This window comes from Hemiscyllium ocellatum, chromosome 23 (assembly GCF_020745735.1).
Source record: "Hemiscyllium ocellatum isolate sHemOce1 chromosome 23, sHemOce1.pat.X.cur, whole genome shotgun sequence".
In the NCBI taxonomy this organism is placed as follows: Eukaryota; Metazoa; Chordata; class Chondrichthyes; order Orectolobiformes; family Hemiscylliidae; genus Hemiscyllium; species Hemiscyllium ocellatum.
Genome location: NC_083423.1, coordinates 6579688 through 6603003, shown reverse-complemented (window position 1 = coordinate 6603003; position 23316 = coordinate 6579688). Strand labels below are relative to the sequence as shown.

The 23316-nt window shown below is 40.6% G+C and overlaps 1 protein-coding gene across 4 annotated transcripts in view; it reads right to left on the bottom strand.

The window, feature by feature from the left end:
* The window catches only part of rbm17 (RNA binding motif protein 17), a 36531-nt gene that overhangs the window by 5121 nt on the left and 8094 nt on the right, over positions 1 to 23316 (bottom strand). For 3 of the 4 annotated variants that reach the window (XM_060843092.1, XM_060843091.1, XM_060843094.1), the window contains exons 5-10: positions 17604 to 17707; positions 17427 to 17483; positions 14796 to 14937; positions 11669 to 11820; positions 9237 to 9322; positions 7984 to 8082 (exon numbers count right to left, since the gene is read on the bottom strand). In XM_060843092.1, coding sequence (XP_060699075.1) covers positions 7984 to 8082; positions 9237 to 9322; positions 11669 to 11820; positions 14796 to 14937; positions 17427 to 17483; positions 17604 to 17707 — 640 coding nt within the window. The remainder of the gene's footprint in view (positions 1 to 7983; positions 8083 to 9236; positions 9323 to 11668; positions 11821 to 14795; positions 14938 to 17426; positions 17484 to 17603; positions 17708 to 23316) is intronic. The other variant, XM_060843095.1, reaches the window with a different exon arrangement.

Genomic DNA, 23316 nt, shown 5'->3' with positions numbered 1-23316 from the left:
CAGATGGGCCAATGGGCTGAGGAGTGGCAGAGTTTAATTTAGATAACTGTGAGATGCTGCATTTTGGAAAGGCAAATCAAAGCAGGACTTATATACTTAATGGGAAGGTCCTGGGGAGTGTTGCAGAACAAAGCAACCTTGGAGTTCAGGTTCATAGCTCCTTAAAAGTGGAGTCTCAGGGAGATAGGATAGTCAAGGCAGCGAATGGTATGCTTTCCTTTATTGGACAAAGCATTGAATATAGAAGTTGGGAGGTAATGTTGTGGCTGTACAGGAAATTGATTAAGCCACTTTTGGAATATTGCGTGCAATTCTGGTCTCCTCCTATTGGAAGGATGCTGTGAAACTTGAAAGGGCTCAGAAAAGATTTACAAGGGTACAGTCAGAGTTGGAGGATTTGAGCTACAGGGAGAGACTGAATAGTCAGGGGCTGTTTTCCCTGGAGCGTCGGAGGCTGAGGGGTGACCTTATAGAGGTTTATAAAAAATTACAAGGGGCGTGAAAAGAATAAATAGACAAGGTCTTTTCCCTGGGGCTGGGGAGTCCAAAACCAAAGGGCATAGATATAGGGTGAGAGGGGAAAGATATAAAAGAGACCTAACGTGCAACTTTTTCACACAGAGTGTGGCACATGTATGGAATGAGCTGCCAGAGGAAGTGGTGGAGACTAGCACAATTATAACATTTCAACACATAGGTTAAAAGGCATCTGATGGGTATATGAATAGGAAGGGTTTAGAGGGATATGGGCCAAGTGCTGGTAAATGGGACCACACTAGGTTACGATATCTGGTTGGCATGGATGAGTCGGACAGAATGGTCTGTTTCCGTGCTGCACATTTCTGTGACTCCATGTGCCAGAGAGCTGGGAATGCCTCAAGTTCAATGGAAGATTGTTAGAACTGTATGGACTTTATGACCAAGAGTGTAAACATTGAGCGCCATTAGCTTATTTTTGGTTCATGATAATCAAGGAAACTCAAGACACTGGAAGTTTAGAGCAATTTTTGGAGGCCTTAGTAGGGTTTGAATTACTGTGTAACTTCTCTTCGAGAAAGGAGTACAAAACAGTTCAGGAATTAACTTATCGGAGTACGAGGGAAATTTGAGTAATTTACAGACCAGAAATCCGGAGATTATTAAAATACTGAGAACATGTAAGCTTCCAGTTTTGAAGGTATTCATGCAAGAAAACTTCACTGTTCACAGGAAACAACAGAGAACAATCAATCAGTTAAATCAAACTTAAAGATATGAGCTAGAGGAGGTAAGCTTTCTGGATTTGACCGTAAAGCGATGGGGACTAACTCAAAGTATGTGTTTTGCTGTGTAATACTTTTTAAAGAAATTGTTCTAATTTAGATGGCTTGTTCTTCTGGCAATTTAACCTATGTAGCAAATGTCTCATATTCTTATAAGACCATCATGGGCTGTTTGTGTTTACATTTCAGTGAATGAAAACACCACATTAAAAGAACGAAGTTTCATTATATGATCTGACTTGTCCATCAGCAGGAACCATAACAATATGCACATAGACACCCAGGACTGTTAGACAATTTTTAAGAACAGCTGTAAGATTTAACAGTCCAAAGAATCTCAGGTTTAAAAGTTACATTTTGCATATTTCCACCCAACTCCTTGAGGTAGGGCCTTGAACCATTAGTTGTGTAACTGACATATTTTAAGTCACTTGCTAGAAGTATCAAAAAGATGTTTCATCCCATAAACATCCTGCTTGTTAAAAGCTTTTCAAAAAGGTGAGCAGGAACAATGTAGGGATAGCAGGCAGCCTGTGTTCTGACACACAGGCACCATTGTCCTTATACTCTCAAAGAGCAGTAAAGATGCATTCACTTAGATTTGTCCAAGAAATTCTGAACAGGCTCCAATCAATGCAGAGCATAGGAGAATTTGTATATGCATCTAAACTGCCCCAAACTACATCATTGGTATCTGCATTTGTCACTTCAGCCCTTTCTTTTTAAAATCTTGAACTTTCAGCAAGCATGCTACACTCTGGGATACTACATAGGGCAACGTATTGTGAATGTATATTGTATGATTTGTATAATTTTACAATATCATTTGAGTGTTTGGATTTTTAAATTTGAAATATGGAGACAAAAATGAGTTTTCAGTGTACCTCAAGGAATTTAATAATTAACATGCAAGTAATTCTGTAGATAATTTATTTATTAAAATATCTGAGAGGATGTGCCTTGGAGGCTAATAGGTTTTTGCTTACATTGGGAGAATTTACTAAACAGGTTAACACATTATGCTTTCAGATGTAAGAGTCTGGAATTTTTGAGGGGGCTTAAGGGAGACACCCATTGCTCTGCAGGATACTTAGTTAAAGCTGGATGTGTCAAGCAGATGCTCCTAAGAAAGAGCAAAGTTAATTTGGAATTGTAAAATTATATAAGTTTAAAAGCCCCAGACCAGAAGGGCTTGTGTGAAGCTGAAAAAATTTAAGCTAAAGGACTTTTGCCCAAAATATCGATTTTCCTGCTCCTTGGATGCTGTCTGACCGGCTGTGCTTTTCCAGCACCACTCTAATCTAAACTCTGATTTCCAGCATCTGCAGTCCTCACTTTTGTCATGAGGAATATCAGATCAACCAATGATCCTGTCAAGTGCTGGAGTAGTTTCAAGAGGCTAAACAGCCTGTTTCTGTTTCTATTTCTTATGACTTTATGATGAATCAAGGAAGAGGTTATAAGAAAATGTTTCTGGGTTCTCACAACCGAGAACTGCAGCCATAACCAAGTTAGACACTGTGGGACAGAGAAGGGTGTTCTCTCTGGTGTGTGATTACTGTAATGGGATGATGCTGAGATTGAGATTATAATTTTACTGTGTTTCAAAATTTTAAATGCTTGTTGTATGTAAATAGTTTGGTTTATTCTATTTTATCTTCACTTCTTTTGCGTAATAGACTTCTGTTTTATTGATAAACTCAAATCTGCAGCATTGCATTTTTGTGTTCCAGTGAGAGACCACTCCATTAAATAAAAAAAAACTAAATATGATCTATCGTGCCAGATTTCAGTCGGGGATCTGATACGTCCATTAATGACGTCAGCTGGAACAATAACAACATTTCATAAGGAATTAGTTTAAAATGAACCATGCTTCCCTAATGGGTTGGTGGATGAATATATTCTGTCACAATACTAGACTTAAGGGCATGGGAAAGAAGACCATCGGGTTAAAAATATGAAGATAATGAATATCAGCAGGTCTGACAGGCTGAATAGCCTAACTTTGCTTCTCTTTTCCAAATATTCCAATACCAAGTTACATATCTAAAGTCCAATTCTGATTTAGCTCATCATAACTAATGCAATGATAAAATTTCTATCTGTTCTGGGAAAGAGCTGAGAGGATTAAAAGAGACTTATTACCATCTTGTTACTTCTACTAAAAGGTCTATTGAGGTGATACTAGATGAGAACACTGCATAGCCCCTACCTTTTCTCCCTGCTCACAAAACCAAATAATACACAAGCATTTAATGTCCAAGATGGTGTTGCAAAGGATGGGTCTAGCCTCACTGTTACAGAATGCTCCAAGTCATTGGACAGTTCCAGATTGCCTGCCCTTCCTGGAAAGCTTTGCAAATGAAAAGACCTTTGATCACAGGTCGATCAGGAGGGGGTCAGCATGCAATGATCGGAAACCCTGCAGGAAAAGGACAGGGTGGAACCTATTGTGTGGTTTCCTGAGCAGATGGTCAAAGTCATTTGGCAGAATGCCTCATTGCCAGGACTTTCTAACAAGCATCAAGACGCAGCTTGGTGGTGAGAAGGACACCGCCCACCAGATCCTACATGTATCCCCATAGTGCCTCCGGCCCAACAGGCCACCCTTGAAGTGGCTGCAGTGGTGAAGAGACACATCTCCTTCTGGAATGGGATTTTGCAGAGTGTGTACAGGAGATGCAATGGTTTTTGTTGAGGTTCCTCCTGAACAGCTCCATGACATGGGACTCTGTGGGTTGTTCCCTGAGATGCACACCAAGATAAACATCAACTGTGCCTAGGGGACCATCAACTCGGTGAAAAACATCCTTTGCTCTGCCCAGTGCACAGGGCTGACCAGTTGCAAACTGGCATATTCCAAGGTCCAGGACTGCACGTGGAGAGACCTGCTGCCAGTGGAGGAAGACGACTGGCTAAGGTCTTTTTGCCGAAAACATACGGGCCTGTTACTTTGAGATAATCTTGTAGCTTTAATGGGAATGTAAGCAACTTCAGAAAAACGCCTCTTTTGTTGCAATGGATAAAGGTCAAAACTCCACTCTATTTTCTGCAAAGTCTAGAGTGTTTTATACTTAGATTCACCTATAGATAATGAAGTGTATTTTTGAGATTAAAAAAATTAATGTCCAAGGTGGGTTGTAACTGGTAGTGCCTGATCAGTTAGTCATTGATGTTCTAAGAAAAAATAGGGAAGTAAAAATGATGCAGCTGTTACAAATATAGGAATATCCAATGGGATTTAAGAGCTGCGGAATCACCATTTTGTTTGCTCCAGTTTGTTATGACATGTATTACGTTAAACCACTGTGGAAACAATTTGACTGCAGTTAAGACTTTTGGCTGAATAGCAGTGTCCCTGGAGGAGATGGTGAGATTTGGGATCAATCTAAAGACCTTGAGCTGACCAATAAGTTGCAATTAATACAACACAGCTGAGTTCTATATCTACATTCATAATGCTGTAATTGCACCTGCTCCTGGAAAGAAGGGGTTGAAGTGGTTGCGTCATAGCTCTTTCAGAATACGTCTCTTCGAGGAAACTACAGGAAATGGTTAGAAGCAATGAAAAGCATTTAAGTGCTTACAGTAATGATGAAACCTGAAACGATAGCAGAAGGGACTTTTCCGGAGTTCAGCATATTACTGCATTACAGATAGCTCATCTAAGTCAAGCTAAATGCAAGTACAGATAAAGACATTAAAATATAACACATCTGAAATTAAACAGTAATATTTCTTCCATTTACACGCTAACCAAGAAACATAAATATTTCACAATGACAGCTCAATTATTTGCCAAACTGGAACTCTGTCAAATCTGGAATTACTAGTTTACTATATCCCTACTAAAGAGCTCAGCATGCACATGGAAAATATTGATATCTGCCTCGTATTTGGAGCATACACTAGAACCAAACACAATTCATCAAAATCACAAAAGAAAGGCTATCTCCATCTATGGAAATATTAAACATGGTTAATAACGTTAAAGGTTATTGCTTGGCTTTCAGATGTGATGTTAAAAGGAAGGCCAGCCTGCCCTGTCGGGTGGATGTGAAAAAAATCCTGTGATTCTGAAAATTAATAACCAATTGATAAATGTGTAAAATTTTAATTCCTCTCAAGAGAATAGCTACATCATTCAAGACACTGGCAGAGGGCCAAGTCTGCCATTTTACATGTTACATTCATATAGCAAGTTTCAACCCCGGGGCATTGAACGTCAATAAAATTCTTCTTTATGTGTAGACATTATTGTAATGTAGAAAGCATTGTAATGTAACCATTAGCATTTGGCAAACTTCCACAACACATGACCAGATCATCTGATGTGTATGGCACACAGTACGTGTTGTCTTCAGAAAATTGCACTGACGCCAGAAGATAGGTTGCCAGCGACACTGGTAGTTAGAGTTTTGAGATCCAGGTGAGCTCAACACAGTGTTCAAGGAGAAGGGGAGCTTATTAAAATTAGTATTTAAATACTGCAGCTTGTGTGATGAGAAACAGGCACACTCATTCCACTGACAGCAGTAAGTTAATTCCTATTTTAATAGCACTCTTCAAACTTTCTTTCTTTATAGGCAGTATTTTCATACTGAGTACTGTACATTATAGTTCAGATGGGAGGGGGGAGCTGTTAATGGTTATTATTCTATTTAAAATGGAGACTTTCAACTAAAAACATTTTAAAGCCACTGCTCCAGTGAATCAGTTTTTTACATTATGCTAGCAGCTGGACGTGGAAGAACAATGTATGTAGAGAGTATCCAGAGGTTATCAGAGTAAATTATATTACTGTAGAGTTCCACAAACTCCCTCTAGAGTTGGAGCAGGCCATTCAGCCCATCGAGTCCACATTGACCCTCCGAACAGTATCCCCACTCCAACCCTGTAACCATGCATTTACCATGGTTAACCCACCTAACCTGCACATCTTTAGACTGTGGGAGTAAACCCACGCAGACAGAGGAAGAACCTGCAGACTCCATACACAGAGTCACCAAAAGCTGGAATTGAACCTGGGGCCCTGGTGCTCTGAGGCAGGAATGCTAACCACTAAGCCGCCATGCCTGGAGCAGAGTACAGGACTGTGGGGGAGTAGGGGAACAATACACAATGGCATTGACTTAAAATAAATAACAGAAATTACTGGAGAAACTCAGCAAGTCTGGCAGCATCTGTGGAGAGAAAGCAGTGTTAACTCTGTGGGTGCAGTGACTCTTCTTCAATTCTCTACACAGATGCTGCAGACCTTCTCTGTTTCTCCAGCAATTTCTAATTTTAGTTCAGGTCTTCAGTGTCCACAGTTCTTTGTTTTATTTCCAAAGACACTGACTACTTCTTCAAGTGCATTGACAAGAGATACCCTGATTAACAGCAGGGCTTGCACATGTGGTGTGTGCACCCCTACAGTCTTTGAAACACAGCCTTTGAAAATTTAGAGCTGCTTTCATTAGAACACAGGACAACATGTGGAGATCTGGAGCACTGCACATGTGAAAGATAAACACCAATTGGCTGGGCCAAATGGCCTCGCTAAGTGCTGTCATTTATGCAATTCCCATGTCTCTCTGAAATGACCCAAAGTGGTGTACCCACCCAAGATGAATTACTTTGAAATGCAGTCAGTTGTGTTGGAAAGCGAGTGGTGAGAGTACAAGGTAATAAAGAAATAACAGGGAAAGATGTTTCGTTGAAATATTAATTTAACCATTTTCTTCCCTTTTGTAGATTCACCCGCATTCAAATAAGTCTGGCACTGTGGTCTGATGTGCTGTTGCAGTAACACACTGTTCGATTGCCTGATAAAACATCACGTTACTGGGGCCAGTTCCACTGGAGAAAGAAATTCTCCCAAGCTGATGAGCGTGATTAATAACAGAAACTGTAATCATTTTGACTCAATTGGAGATAAAACCGAATTTATGCATATGGAAGCACAGCTTTTATAATACTGGACAAGTAATTCAAAGTTTGGCTAATATTCTGGAACCATGAATTCAAATCCCACTATAATAGCAAGGGAATGAAAATTCAGTGAACAAAATAAAACTAGAATAAAAGCATTAGTACCAATAATTAGATTAGATTACTTACAGTGTGGAAACAGGCTCTTCGGCCCAACAAGTCCACCCTGACCCGACGAAGCGCAACCCACCCATACCCCTACATTTACCCCTTACCTAACACTACGGGCAATTTAGCATGGCCAATTCATCTAACCTGCACATCTTTGAACTGTGGGAGGAAACCGGAGCACCCAGAGAAAACCCACGCAGACACGAGGAGAACGTGCAAACTCCACACAGTCAGTCACCTGAGGCAGGAATTGAACCCGGGTCTCTGGCGCTGTGAGGCAGCAGTGCTAACCACTGTTACCGTGACCATGAAATAGTGACCATGAAACTACTAAATTATTGTGAAAACTAAACAGCACATTGACGTCCTTCAGGGAGGGAAACCTGCTGTCCTTGCCCAGACTGGGCTACTTGAATCCAGACCCACAGCAACATGTTTGCCTTTTAACTGCCTCCTGAAACAACCTAGCAAGATGCTCCTATTGTCACCAGCACCTCCAAGGACGATCGAAGTCAGCATTGGCCAGCAATGTGTGTACCTGATGAAGGAAAGAATTGCCTCGCAGGAACATGAAATAGTACTAAGCAGGAGGGCACTACAAATCCTATCAGGCACACATCAGCAAAGTTCCTACCTCGAATATGACACATTTGGACACTTTCCCATACTTTTCACACTCTTCCTTGGTTTCACCTTCCAGGTCATCATCGACTTCTCCAGCCCCCACCATGTTCTAAAAATAATTAACCAAATACAAACTAGTGAATATGAAATGGTGTTGGACTACACACGTGAGGACAGCAAGTTTGATTCATACATTTTACTAAAATATATTTGTTGTAACGTTTAAATTTAATTTCCTCTTCATTGACTTAACATACGAAATCAGTTAAACTTTAAGCAATCATCAACACCTTCTCAAGGGCAAATAGGGATGGGCTGTCAGTGCCGACCAGCCAGTAACACCCAAGTTCCACAGGTAAATAAATAGAGAAAAAAAAATCACCAGCAACATTCTTGTTCAAAAATGCAGTCTGCTTTGCCAAATCTGTACACTTCATAAAAATGAACTTTCAATGGCAAAAAGTGAGATACATATTTGGATGTCAAAGCTTTTGCTGTTTTGTTGTTCGAATAAAAATCTTTCCCAATCATGACAAAACTGAGGCTTCCCATTTGGCAACCAGCATTTACTGTACCTTTAAATATTAATGATGTTATAAAGCACATCCTCAGTAGCAATTATAGTTATGGAAAATAATTCAACACAAAATAACAATCAATAAAAATCAATAACTCAGCAATATGAATAGAGGTTTCACGCAGCAGGAGGTTATAGTTAAATATTTGCCAATAATATGGCATACAAACTATTACATCTATACTGCTTGCAGATCTGATAGTGAACAATGGTTAATCATTTAATAAGTTCCACAGAAAAATGAAACATTCTATGTAAAATATAAATGAACCAAGTGACTCTCCATTAATCTGTAGCTCTATTACTTGCTTTAAGTTAAATGTGAATAAGAACTATGGTCACCCTAATATCTGAACGTGTCACAGATTCAGAGAATTTTAATCATCTGCAAAACCGAACAGTAGCTGATGCTCCAGCACAAACAAGTGTCAGCCACTTGGTTGTCAATGCAAAGGGTGGTGTGGTAGGTTTTAACAGCAGTAAGACTTACAGAATGGTCTTTTTTACACTGAAAATACATTTAGTATTTAGGATTTGCATGTGAATGATGTATAGATTATATGAAACCTAAACTAACCACATGCATTTAAAGACTGGTGACAAAATGCATTTTTTTTTAAAGAACTTGCAAATTTCTACTCAAAAATGTTATAAAAGCAAAAAAGGTTAAAACTTTCATTCCTTACCCGTAATAAGACCACTTTTGTGGGATTTTTCAAGATCTCTGTCAGTGGGTTTGCTTCTGATTTCTTGGTAGTGGCTGGCATTTCTACTGTTAGTAAATCAATAAAATAAATTCACATATTGAGACTGTTTCTAAATTTTACTGAGAACACTTTAATCTATAAAGCAAAGTTGTGAAAGTTAATGCACTGCGTTTTTTATCCACAGGAACAGAGTTCATGTCCCAAACTCGATGAACAGCCAGAATGCTTGTGCAAGGGCAAAATCACATGGGGTTGAGGTAGGGAGAAACTGCGCCCGTTGGCGGAAGAACCGAGATCAAAAGAATGCAGATGTAATGTAACTGACAAAATAAGCAACTGCAGAATGAGAGAAACCTCTTCTCATTATGCTGCTGTGAGGGTGTTGAAGGCAAACCCAATCAAGGTATTCAAGAGGATATCGGATCACTATTTAAAAAGGAGGTACAGCTCCACAGGGAGAATGCAGGCAAATGGCAGAATGATTCATCAGAGCCAGCTGACACTATAGGCTGAATGGCCTTCTTCTATGTTAGAATTATCCTTTAGTTGTGATTCTATGAATTGGTCTCCACAAAAGACAACTTAAAAGGCAAATCACATGGTTCACTTCGGTGTTGGTGCTGAATTATAGAGCAAGACTGGGAACGCTTGGTATTTTGTTGGAGTTTTATTTTGGTTAAAAAACATCTCTAGTTTGCATGGGTTTTAACTCTGCAAACCTAATCTATTTTCAATTATTCATATCTGCTATCAATATTTATTTGTATATGTATTGCTCTTCTACACAACTTTTGCTCTTTGAGCCCTCAATGCCTGTTCAATTCACTCCTCCTTCCCCCTTTGTCAACAGCATAAAACCCACTTTGTCAACAAAAAAAACTATCATATCACATTCCCTTCAATTCCAAGGAACAGTCACTTCTGACTCAAAACCATAGCGATCAGTGCTGGGGCCACAATTATTTACAATACACATCAATGATCTAGATGCAGAAAATGGATGCATTACAACCAAGTTTGTAAATGACAAAAATATGTGGGAACACAAGTGGTGAGATTGGCAAAAAGAGTTTTCAGAACTGGACGCTTTATCTAAGGAAAGATATTCTGGCATTATAGGCAGACCACAGAAGATTCAACAGGCTGATTTCATGTACACAGGCACTGTCTTATGTTGTTCAGTAGATTGGACATGTGCTCATTGGCATTTAGAGGAATGAGAGGTGATTTTATTGAAACATTCGGGTTCTTAGAGGACTTGACGGAGTAGAAAGATTGTGAGAGAGTCTAATACAAGAGGGCAGAATCTTAGAATAAGGGGTTTCCATTTTAAGACAGAGGAATTTCTTCTGTTGGAGGATGGTAAATTTGTGGAATTTTATTTTAACCACAGAGGGCTGTATAGACTTGGCGTTAAGCATACTCAGGATTAAGACTGTCAAATTTTTAATCAGTAAGCGTTATGGAGAAAAGGCAAAAAAATGGAGCTAAGGATGATGAGTTCAACCATGATGACACTGAATGACTGAGCAGACTCGTGCAGCATGGAAAAAGACTCTTCAATAAGCTGAATCACCTGCTCCTACACCTGTATCTTATGGTTTTAAAATATAGTTCACCCTGCTTTCTCTCTCCCTGTGCTGCCAAATCTGCTGAGCTTCTCTAGCACTTTCATGTTTTTATTTCAATTCGCTAAGATCTGCCATACTTTGCTTTTACTTCAATATATTTATCATTAAAAACCTGAGACAAACCGTTTCAGGCCTTTCCCTCTCCTTCCTTCGCAAGTGATTTTATTGTTGTATAAAAAGCACTTCAAGATGTAGTGCTGAAGAACTTTACTGACAACAGCAACTTCTGGAGATGGCTTGCTTCAAAAAACCTAATAAAGTTAAAAGCTAATTACAGAGAACTGGGTAATTCAAACGATCAAATTGTGGACACTAAAAGTGAAAAAAAAGGTTTATAAGTCAGAGAAATATTTCACAAAGAAGTTTTCCAATGCTGAAAAAGTGATTTTCAGGAAGAAAAGTTAAAAGTTAAAACATCCCTTTAATAGATACGTAACACCTTTCTCCAAATTGAACTACAAAGTCCTGCTCCTGTTATTTTTACTTCATCGCTGATACCCACTGATTTAGCCCTTCTGTTTTCCTGTGAAGTTTGCATATGGAAGGCAGAAGAGAACATTCGAATGCTAATTATAACTTGACTCAAATTTATGTCACAATGAACAGTTACAACCTTGACAGGAGACAGTTTTAAATAAACACAGGAGATCCGATCGCAAACCTTAAAAGTTACATGGAGTTATTATCCTAAAATTATTATAGCTAATAATTTTCATTTTGCAGCTTTAATTGCAGGTACAGCAGTATAGATCAGTCTTACAGCCTGGTGTGAGCAGGTACCTTTTTCTGCACTGTCACCGACAATAATCTTTCCTCCTCGTTTGCTTGTCTTCTCCACTGACAGTGCAGTGCTCAATCCTTGTTCGTGTTTCCCCAGACCTTGTCCTTCGCGGAAGCCATATTTCTGCATAATTTTGTGTGCCACTGTGCCTCTGTTTTTAGTTTTAAAAAAAGATGCTCGTGAACTCAAAATCCAGCTACTGGAATTGGCAAATGCAATTTTTAAGATGTTTTACTCCTTTTTTCTGAAGACTAATTAGAGAGATTAGATTCCCTACAGTGTGGAAACAGGCCAGTATGCCCAACAAGTCCATACCAACCCTCCAAAAAGATAAATGACTAAAAGCTTATTCAAAGAAGTAGGATTTCAAAGAATCAAAAAAAATCATAGAATCACTACAGTGTGGAAGCAGGCTTTTCATCCCATCAAGTCCACAACAATCCTCTGAAGATCAGTCCAATCAGACCCACTTCCATATCCCTAAAACACTCTATTTCATGGCTAATCCACCTCGTCTCCACACCCCTGGACACTGGGCAATTTAGCATGGCCAATCCACCTAATCTGCACATTTTTGGACTGTGGGAGGAAACTGGAGCACCCAGAGGAAACCCATACAAATACGGGGAGAATGTGAAACTCCACAGGCTTGCCTCAGGTTGGATTCGAACCTGGTGCCCTGGTACTGTGAGGCTGCAATGCTAAATACTGAGCCACTAATATATGCTGCCAATGCGTTCAAAGTACTTTCCCATCTACACTAAAGGTCTCTGCCCCTGCTCCCTCACTGGCAATCATCATGCTTTTTGTAAGTGAGGCCGCCATTTGGCAGTAAACTACAGGTTGCTATGGGATCATGACAACAGCAATTGGATTCACAATATTCCGACTCAGTGGTCAGACATGAGATTTCATCTCACCAGGTTAGCAATCATGTCTAGTCCAAGCCTCCAAGACATACTACTCATTCAAAATTATTTTCCATAATGTCTGCCTTTAGCTCTGCCAGGATTCAATTCCACCCTCAGGTGATTGTCTATGTGGAGTTTGCACATTCTCCCAGTGTCTGCGTGGGTTTCCCTCCAGGTGCTCCGGTTTCCCCCCCACAGTCCAAAGATGTGCAAATTAGGTGGATTGGCCATGCTAAATTGCCCAGTGTCCAGGGGTGTGGAGACGAGGTGGATTAGCCACGAAATACAGGGTTTTAGGGATATGTAAGTGGGTCTGGTTGAACTGATCTTCAGAGGATTGTTGTGGGCTTGATGGGTCAAAAAGTTTGCTTCCACACTGTAGGGATTCTATGATTTTTTTTGATTCTTTGAAATCCTACTTCTTTGAATAAGCTTTTAGTTTTTTATCTTGACAAACCTGGTTTCATGTTAAATTTTGATAATGTTCCTTTCAAGTGCCATGGCAAGTTTTATTACATTGAACATTCAATATAAATACAAGCTTTCGTTATTTCCTTGATTTCTACATTTAAAATTTCAGACTCACATTTTGATGAATATGGCAAAACACTCATGTGCAGCCCTACTTGGTCAGTTCATTAGGCATGCCAAATTAAATTCATATGCCTGCAACATAGTGTCACGAAACAAGCGAACAGTCATACAGAACTGCAGCCATATTAACTCCAATCCCGCCTGCTCTGTGTGATTGATGCTATGATACAATTTCCATTCGCAAAGTGGCTTCTCAGGGACAGTGGGAAATATATAAGACATAAGACATAGGAGTGGAAGTAAGGCCATTCGGCCCATCGAGTCCACTCCGCCATTCAATCATGGCTGATGGGCATTTCAACTCCACTTACCGGCATTCTCCCCAGCATTCTTACCAGCAGAAGTAGTAGTTACCATGCAACACCATAATGCAGGCTAGCAAACAAATGTTGCAAAAGTTTGACTAAAATCAGAAAAATATAACTGTCGTAGTACAAGGCTAAATGTGACATATGTTTGTCTGCATTCTACGTGACTCCCTAGCATAGGTTATAGCTGTTTTGGAGGAAAGCATTTTTGAGATTAACACTGTCATCTAATGGTAAGAGCAGAAACAGGAACAATATGTTGTTGGATTAGTCAGTTACTATAACAATCCTATCCTTGCAGCTCTGGGAATATTGAGGGCAATGTAACCTAACCCATCAGGTGAAACCCACAAAATCAAAGGAAATTTAAAAATTTAAACACCTGCCCAATGTTATCTTCGATGGACACCAGCAGCAGCTGTGATGGAAAACCAACTTTAAGCCAATCCTGGCAACTTTAACCTTTAACCCAGTGACAAGGAAAATGATAATATTGTTTTAAGTCAAGATGGTATACAGTATGTGACATTCTCAGGGACCTGCTTCCCTTAGTTCGAGTCACAGGTCTGGAAGGTATTATTGAAGAATCCATGGCAACTTTTTAAAATATTTGTTTATGGGGTATGCTGCCTTATTGTCCAGATGGCAATTAAGAGGAAACCACATTTCCGAATTGTAGATAACACCATAACACTAAAAGACATTCGTGAATTAGACTGGTTTTGAATGCCAGTTAACAATGGTTGCCATTAGACCAGCTTTTTATTCCAGATTTATACTGATTTCGAATCTCGTGACCTTGCACAATGGGATCCAAACTCCTCCCCCACCCAGAACATCAGCCTGGAGTTCTGGCCACTAATTTAATGACATTAGCGCCATGCCATCACCGCCCTGAAATTTTTGGCATGGTATCTTGAGATCTGGCACACACTGCTGTCACTGTGCTGCCACTGGAGGAGGGACTGTAAAGGTTAAAATTAATGGAAGGGGTGCCAATGAAGTAGTTGCTTTTTCTTGAGTGTTATTGGAGCAGCACTCAACCAGGCAAGTGGGGAGTATTCCATTAGATTCCTAACTTGTGACTTGTACATGGTAGCCTGGCTATGGGGAGTCCAGAGAAGAGCTAGTTTTAAAGTAACATTTAGTCTGAATTGCACATCGAATGTATTGGGTTTTAGAATATGCACACTCTGACAATGCATATAAATAAAATCAGGACATTACATAATATCGATCCTTCTTATGAGAGCTTCAGATGAAAATTGACAGTACAAATTTGATGGAAGAAATTAGCTTCATTTTGCACTTACCCCATATTTGCAATGAAAGAGTTGGTGGGACCAGGTGGGGACCGTGGTCTCTCAGGCTCTTCGTAAATCGGAGGGGGAATCGCAGCCTTACTAGGTGCACTACGAGATCTGGATTCATCCTCATACTGGAAAGTTGGAATGACTTTCAGAAAAAAGGAAAACAGCAAATTAACACACCAAATGCAAATCCTGCATATTTTATTATAAAGTATAGAGAACAACTGCAGTTTGAAAGTTTGTTTCTGAATAAAAGTCTTCAGAATATTTCAGAAGTTTGTTTTGCCCAGTTTTGAGCACTCATCCTATTCTGAACCTATCCCATTTAGCACGCCGTTAGTGCCACAGCGCACAAGGGAGAGAATCCTTAATACGAAGACAGATGTCTCTCCCTCCAGTCAAGAATAGATGTAACTGGGACAAGTAGCTCAGTGAGGATGAGGTCATGTAGGATTTCCCCTCTCATTGCTTCCCTCACCACCTGCCCATGGGTCAAGTCTGGCAGGTACATCCTTTGTGATCCAGCCAGCTTGGCGAGCAATAGTGCTGCTTTTTTCCTGGGAGGGGGTGCATGGTGATCATCAGGAGTTTTCCTTTCTCATGTTTGACAGATTGCCATGAAACCTCAGGGGGTTTAGATTAGATTACCACAGTGTGGAAACAGGCCCTTCAGCCCAACAAGTCCACACCGACCCGCCAAAGCGCAACCCACCCATACCCCTACATATACCCCTTACCTAACACTACGGGCAATTACATCTTTGGACTGTGGGAGGAAACCGGAGCACCCGGAGGAAACCCACGCAGACACGGGGAGAATGTGCAAACTCCACACAGTCAGTCGCCTGAGGCGGGAATTGAACCCAGGTCCCTAGCGCTGTGAGGCAGCAGTGCTAACCACTGTGCCACCATGCTGCCCCTGGAGTGAATGTGGAAGACAACTAGGTCAGCTCCTTCCTGACTGTATATACCAACTGGCACAGTCGCTTCTCGCGTGTCAGAGTGGATGCTGGGATCGGATATACCAAGGTGATGGTGAAGACGGTGTCTGGGATAGTAACTGCAGGTATGATTGTTTTAGGCTGTCCTTAACTAATCTGTTGGATAGCCAAACCAATTCTGGCACAAGCCCTCAGATGTTAGCAAGGAAAACTTTGCATGGTCAATTGGGTTGGGTATGTGTGTTTGCCATTTTTGGAATCCAAGTTGATGTTAACTGAGTGTAACTGAGTGTCAGTGTTCATCCTCTTCTGCCTTTTCTGTTGCGGTTTGGCACGTAAACGGCCATGGCTGGGGTTCTGAAGTCACATGGAAGAAAGAACAGGTAAAGATGACTGATTCCTTCACTAAAGGACATCAGAAAGCGAAATGGGTTTTTACAACAATCAATTACTGTTTCATGACTCCATTATTGGGCCAAGTTTTCAATTAGAGTTTTTTTAAAAAATCTATCAATCGAGCAAATTTATTGTTTAGATGAATTTAAATTCCACAGGCTGCCATGGTTGGATTTGAGCTCATATTCCCAGAGCATGAGCCTAGTTCTTTATATTACTGATCCAGTGACACTGCCATTACATGACCACCTCATGATCTGTCAACCTTTAACAACTTTGAACAGTTCACTTAGATCATCACCTCATCATTCTGCAAAACTCAATTTCCCTTTTGTTTTACATTGAACTGCCTCTTTGAAGCTTTGACTGAAGTTTGAGGTAGTCGAGCAATTTCACAGCATGATTTTCAGAGGTTTCTCTGTGAATAAACCTCTCTGCATGTTGAAGAGTTTGAATTACTGCATGTTAATGAGACATAATTTTTTTTCAATGTAAGAGATCTCCAAAATAGAGTCGAGAAAGCAATGTTTGAGATCAGGTAAGAATTTGCTTTGAAGCAAAAATAAACTGTAAACACTGGAAACCTTAAAGACAAACAGGAAATGCACAGCAGACTCATTAGCATCTGTAAAGACAATGTTTGCGATGATGATCCTTCACAAAAGCTGGAAAGTGGAACATCCGTGAGCCCATCAGTGGAAGGATCTCCAAACTTGCAAAGGCGCATAAAAACCAGCAAGTGAGGCACTTCAATTTACACAGAAAGTTCCACTTTAGTTGGAGCAAGCCACCAACAGAAATTTCAAGAAATCCCGAAACCCCATTAGAAGATCCCTGACACAAACATTCTGAAATCAGTTAAAAGTCACACAGCTAGTGCTTCCAATTAAACCTGTTGGACTATAAACTGGTGTTGTGTGATTTTTAAACTTTGTATACCCCAGTCCAACACCAGCACTTCCAAATCATTCTGAAACCACATACATAAGAATTCTGTAAGGGCTCTTGCAGCACTGTGGTAATGTCCACCTCCAGGCCAGGAGATCAAGATTCAAACCTCAACTGGCTTGGAGGGGAGTCATAATGTGTCCAAAGTGAGTCATTAAAAAATACGTCGTCCCGAACAAACAAAACCAAGGAGAACTAAAGGAACCAGTGCTCAGAAACATCACCAGCTGCAAGTGACTGATATACCGCATTGGAGGAAGTACGTATTTACTACATGTTTAGCTAGCATCAGAGTAAGGTACTTGATAATAAAAACAAATTTAGCTACAGTGACATTCATTGTACATACGTTCTTTGTCCTTTTCAACAAGTGATGAAGGTGGGGCAATTGCTGCTCCTCCCATACCTAAAATACAATAAATAAAGAATTTTCAACTGGTGAAAACCTTTTGTCTAAGCAGAAACAACTGGCGATCTGAGCGAAAAAGAAATTGAAAATAACAGTCACGACACTGCTGGCACCTACTTCGTTTTCGCCTTTCTTTCTCTCTTTCATCATCATCTTCGTCTGACTCTGGATCTGGTCTTCTCGAGAACCCACTGGGTTGTTCGTGTCTTTCCTTCCTTCGCCTGGATATTTTTATAGATAAATTAGTACGCGCTAACAATCACACATTATTTTACCAAAGTAAACACTGCTGCTGTATCTAGTATTCAGGGAGAAATCACTAAATAACAAAAACACATTATAAAAACAGCCAGCTCACATTAGCTTCTTCTCACTGAATTACTTATTTCTACCATCCCCGCAAAATCCCCCAACCCCAATCTTCTTCATGTATTTGCCAATTGTCCTCTTAAATATAACAATGGTATCAGTTTCTTAAAAATTATTTCAGTTACCATTACTGAGACTAGTTTTGAAGTTCAGGCTTAATTTCACCAGCTGCTATAGTGGGATTTGAGGTCAAGTCCCCAGAGCATTAGAGTCAAGATTAGAGTGGTGCTGCAAACGCACAGCAGGTCAGGCAGCATCCAAGGAGCAGGAAAATCGACGTTTCACGCAGGCGCCCTTCATCAGGAATTTGTCCCCAAAGCATTAGCCTGGGATTCTGGATCACTGTTCCAGTAACATTATCACTAGGCCACCTTCTCCTCAATCAATCCATCCATGTGGCTGCGTGTTTGTACTTTTACACCATTCTCTTCCTTTTTATTTGAAGTGTTAGCTGCTATCTTACGTTGGTGTCCATTTGTTCTAAATCAGTGGAAACAATTTCACCACATTCACCCCACTGAATTGGGGCTGGAGGGTTAAAAATTACTTATTTCAGTTACCAAAATGCTAAATATTTGGGACTTAAACAAAAACACCAATCGGATTTTTTTTTATAGCCACAACTGTAAGTTTAATATCAACTTAATAACAACTTATTCACTGAAGATGCTATAACTGGTTGGCATACACTTTATGAATACAGAAGCAGAAATGCTTATCTCACTGAAATCCCCAAATACACACAGGGTGGCACAGTGGTTAGCACTGCTGCCTCACAGCGCTAGAGACCCGGGTTCAATGCCCGACTCAGGCGACTGACTGTGTGGAGTTTGCACATTCTCCCCGTGTCTGCGTGGGTTTCCTCCGGGTGCTCCGGTTTCCTCCCACAGTCCAAAGATGTGCAGGTCAGGTGAATTGGCCATGCTAAATTGTCTGTAGTGTTAGGTAAAGGGGGAATGGGTGGATTGCGCTACGGCGGGTCAGTGTGGACTTGTTGGGCCGAAGGGCCTGTTTCCACACTGTAAGTAATCTAATCTAATCTAATCTAAACTCACACACTTGCTCACTCTTCAGGAGAATAAAAAAAATGATATTTCTCTGCAAAGATCGGTTTTCTGAAAACAGAAAGACTTTGGTCAATGGGTGATTCTTGATAGCAAAAGAATAAAATGCAGAATGTTTCCGAGCCCACACCTCTGATGGTCTGGCTGGTGTGGTCAAGTAACTCATCACACACGACTGTTTCTGAAAACGTCAGACACTACTGCTTCAGAAACACAATCTTGAGATGTTTCTGCAATCACACTTTCCAAAGGGCAAATAGGTTTCACCCTGAACTCTTATGCTCAGAAATAAACGTTTACAAGCTTTCCTCCAACTCAACATATTTTCAACAAGTTTCCCTCCAACTGAACCAGACAGAAGAAGCATCTCTCCAATCCAGTCACTGCTGAAAAGAACCCCAGCAGTGTCGACAATAAAGCAAGCAGTTATCAGTCGTGCAGTTTACAGAAAGTCTCGATTAAACAAAGCTTCATTGCCCACAGTGAACTTGCAATGACCTCTTTTAAAGAAACCACTCCATGCATTTCCACAAAACTTGAAATAAATCCATTTTCTACAATCCTTCAAAATGGAAGCTATCTAACCAACAGTAAATATAAAGCATCTCCATAAAAGAAAACATAATGATCTACGAAGTCTCCTTAGTATTCAGTTCTCTACATAGAACAGTGCAGCACAGTACAGACCCTTCAGCCCTCAATGTTGTGCTGACCTTTTATCCTGCTCTAAGTTCAAACTAACCCACAGTCCCCTCATTTTACTACCATCCACGTGCCTATCCAAAAATCACTTAAATGTTGTTAATGTCTCTGACTCTACCACCACCGCTGGCAGTGCATTCCAAGCACCTCCCACTCTCTGCGTAAAGAACCTACCTCAGACATCTTCCCTATACCTTCGTCCAATCACCTTAAAATGATGCCCCCTCATGATAAGACATTTCTGCACTGAGAAAAAGTCTTTGACTATTCACTCTATCTATGCCTCTCATCATCTTGTACACCTCACCACACATCCTTCTTCATCCAGTGAAAAAGCCCTAGCTCCCTCAACCTTTCTACATAAGGCGTGCCTTCCAGTACAGGCAACATCTGGTAAATCTCCTCTGCACCCTCTCTAAAGCTTCCACATCTTTCCTATAATGAGGCAACCAGAACTGAACCCAATATTCCAAGTATGGTCTAACCAGGGCTATAGAGCTGCAGCATAATCTGGTGGCTCTTAAACTCAATCCCCCTGCTAATGAAAGCAAACACACAATACGCCTTCTTAACAATCCTATCAACTTGGGTGACAACTGTGAGGGAATCTATGGACATGGATCCCAAGATCCCTCTGTTCCTCCACAGTGCCAAGAATCCTGCCTTTAACCCTGTATTCTTGTATTCAAATTTAGCCTTCCAAAATGAATCATTGCACACTTTTCCAGGTTGAACTCCATCTGCCACTTCTCAACACAGCTCTGCATCCTGTCAATGTCCCACTGCAACCTAGAACAATCCTCCACACAATCCACAAACTACTAATCCACTCTTCCACTTTCTCATCCAAGTCATTTATTAAAATCACAAACAGCAGAGGTCCCGACAGAACGTTACTAGTCACTGAGCTCCAGGCTGAATACTTTCCATCTACCACCACCCTCTGTCTTCTAAGGGCCAGCCAATTCTGTATCCAGACAGCCAGATTTCCCTGTTTCCCATGCCTCCTTACTTTCTGAATGAATTTACCATGGGGAACCTTATCAAACGCCTAGGTAAAATCCATGTACACCACATCCACAGCACCATCTTCATCAATGTGTTTTGTCACATCCTCAAAGAATTCAATAAGGCTTGTGAGGCATGACCTGCCCCCCACAAAGCCATGCTGATGATCTCTAATCAAACTATGCATTTCCAAGTAATTATAAATCCTGTCTCTCAGAATCCTCGCTAACAATATGCCCATCACCGATGTAAGGCTGATTGGTCTATAATTCCCAGGGTTATCCCTATTCCCTTTCTTGAACAAGGGAATAACATTTGCCACCTTCCAATCATCTACCACTACTCCAGTGGACAATGAGGATGCAAAGAACTTTGCCAAAGGCACAGCAATCACTTCCCTCACTTCACGTCAAAATCTTAGGTATATCTTTTCTGGTCCGGGGTCTTATCCACCCTTATGTTTTTCAAAATCTTCAACACATTCGTCTTTGTAACACCAACCTGTTTGAGCATATCAGCCTGTTTCACACTGTTCTCACAAAGATCAAGGTCCCTTTCACTAGTATGGCATGGTGTCTCAGTGGTCAGCACTGCTGCCTCACAACATCAGGGGTCAGGTTCAATTCCAGCCTCAGGCAACTGCCTATGTGGAATTTGCACATTCTCCGCACGTCTGAGTGGATTTGCTCCCACAATCCAAAGATGTGGAGGTTAGGTGAATTAGCCAAGCTAAATTGCCTATAATGTTCAGGATGTGTAGGTTAGGGGCATTAGTCAGTGATAAATGTAGGGGAATGGGTCTGGATGGGTTACTCTCCAGAGAGTCAGTGTGGACTTGCTGGGCCAAAGGGCCTCTTTCCACACTGAAGAGATTTATATTCTAGTAAATACTGAAGCAAAGTATTCATTAAGGACTTCCTTTACCTCCTCAGACTCCAGGTACAAGTTCCCTCCAGTATCCCTGATCGGCTCTACCCTCACTTTGGCCATCCACTTGTTTCTCACATAAGCGTAGAGTGCTTTGGGGTTTGCCTTAACCCTACCTGCCAAGGCTTTTCCATGCTCCCTTCTAACTATCCTAAGTCCATTCTTCAGTTCCCTCCTGGCTACCACGTAACCCTCTACAGCCTCTTATCCTTGCCTTCTCAACCTTAAATAAGCTTCCTTCTTCCTCTTGACTAGATGTTCCACATCCCTTGTCACCCAAGGTTCCTTCACCCTACCATCCCCTCCTTGCCTCAGTGGGACAAACCTATTTAGCACTATCAGCAAGTGCTGCCTGAACAAACCCCACATTTCTGTTGTGCGTTTCCCTAAGAACATCTATTCCCAATTTAGGTGTCCCAATTCCTGCCTAATAGCATTGTACCTCCCCCAATTAAATACTTTCCCATACTGTCTGCTCCTATCCCTCTCCATGACTATAGCTAAGGTCATGGAGTTGTGATCGCCATCTACGAAATGCTCTCCCACAGAGGTATCTGACACCTGGCATGATTCGTTGCCAAGAACAAATCCAATATGGCCTCCCCTCTAATCAGCCTATTTACATAAAAGAATCCAAGTCAGCTCATTGCTTCCTGACAGCCATACCCTCACAATTCTGGTGAGGGAGAAAGTTAAGCTTTAGTCACCTAAAAAGAAACAACTGAAAATATGAAATAAAAACAGAAAATTCAGGAAAAGGGCTGCCAACACTTGAAAAGACATTAATATTTATTGTGCAGATCTTCTTGAATTTAATTCCAACAAAAGATCTGTTTTCAAGAAAACTACTCACTGAAGGATATAATCAGAGCCAGTCTATACACACTTGAAAAAAAAATGTCAAGTACAAGCATACATCTCCTAAACTAACAACCAGTTTTAATTTGTTATTTTAAATCAACCAGTTTGGCTATTCTTTGACACAGCTATGAGCGAACAGGACTTGAATCTGGAGCTTCTGGATCAGAAATAAGGACAATGCCACTGTGCCACAAGAGTGTTCCATTTATCTCTTTTTATTGGGGTTCCGGCAAATATCTATACACAGTTAACAACAATCTACATCATTACCCTTACAGATGTTATGTATTTCATTCAATTTTTATTACGTTACCCGAATTCTACATTTACAAAGTTCTATTATAAACATTTAGTTTTCTCTTAGGATTATCATGTAATGGTTACATAAATGGGAATCCATTCAGCACATTATGTCTTCGAATGAGCATCATAAGGAATGGAAAATAAAAACAACTTTAGAAACATTGAGTAAAGGGTCTGTAGCATAGATGTAAAACAAAGAGGTTTGTGAGTGTGTGTGTACATGCATGTGCATGCACTGGGGGAGGAATCAAGACAATCAATGTAAGATAACCACTAATAAATCCAGTAAGGAATTCAGCAGAAATTTCTTCAAGCAGAATGGTTAGAATGTGAAACATACTCACAATAAACAACAGTTGAAGCAAATAGCATTGATGGTGATGCTAGATAAGTGCACAAGGGTGAAAAGCTACACTAATATGGTTAGACAAAGCTGGGTGGGGAAGTTCACTGGAAGAATAAATTATATTTGCCAACCACTTGGAACAATCAGTCTGTCCAAACATTGAGAAAAGACTGAGTAATACCAATGCTGCTATTAGATTTTTCACAAGGATGGATCACTGACACCTTTCACACTGCTGTGCTGGCAGAGA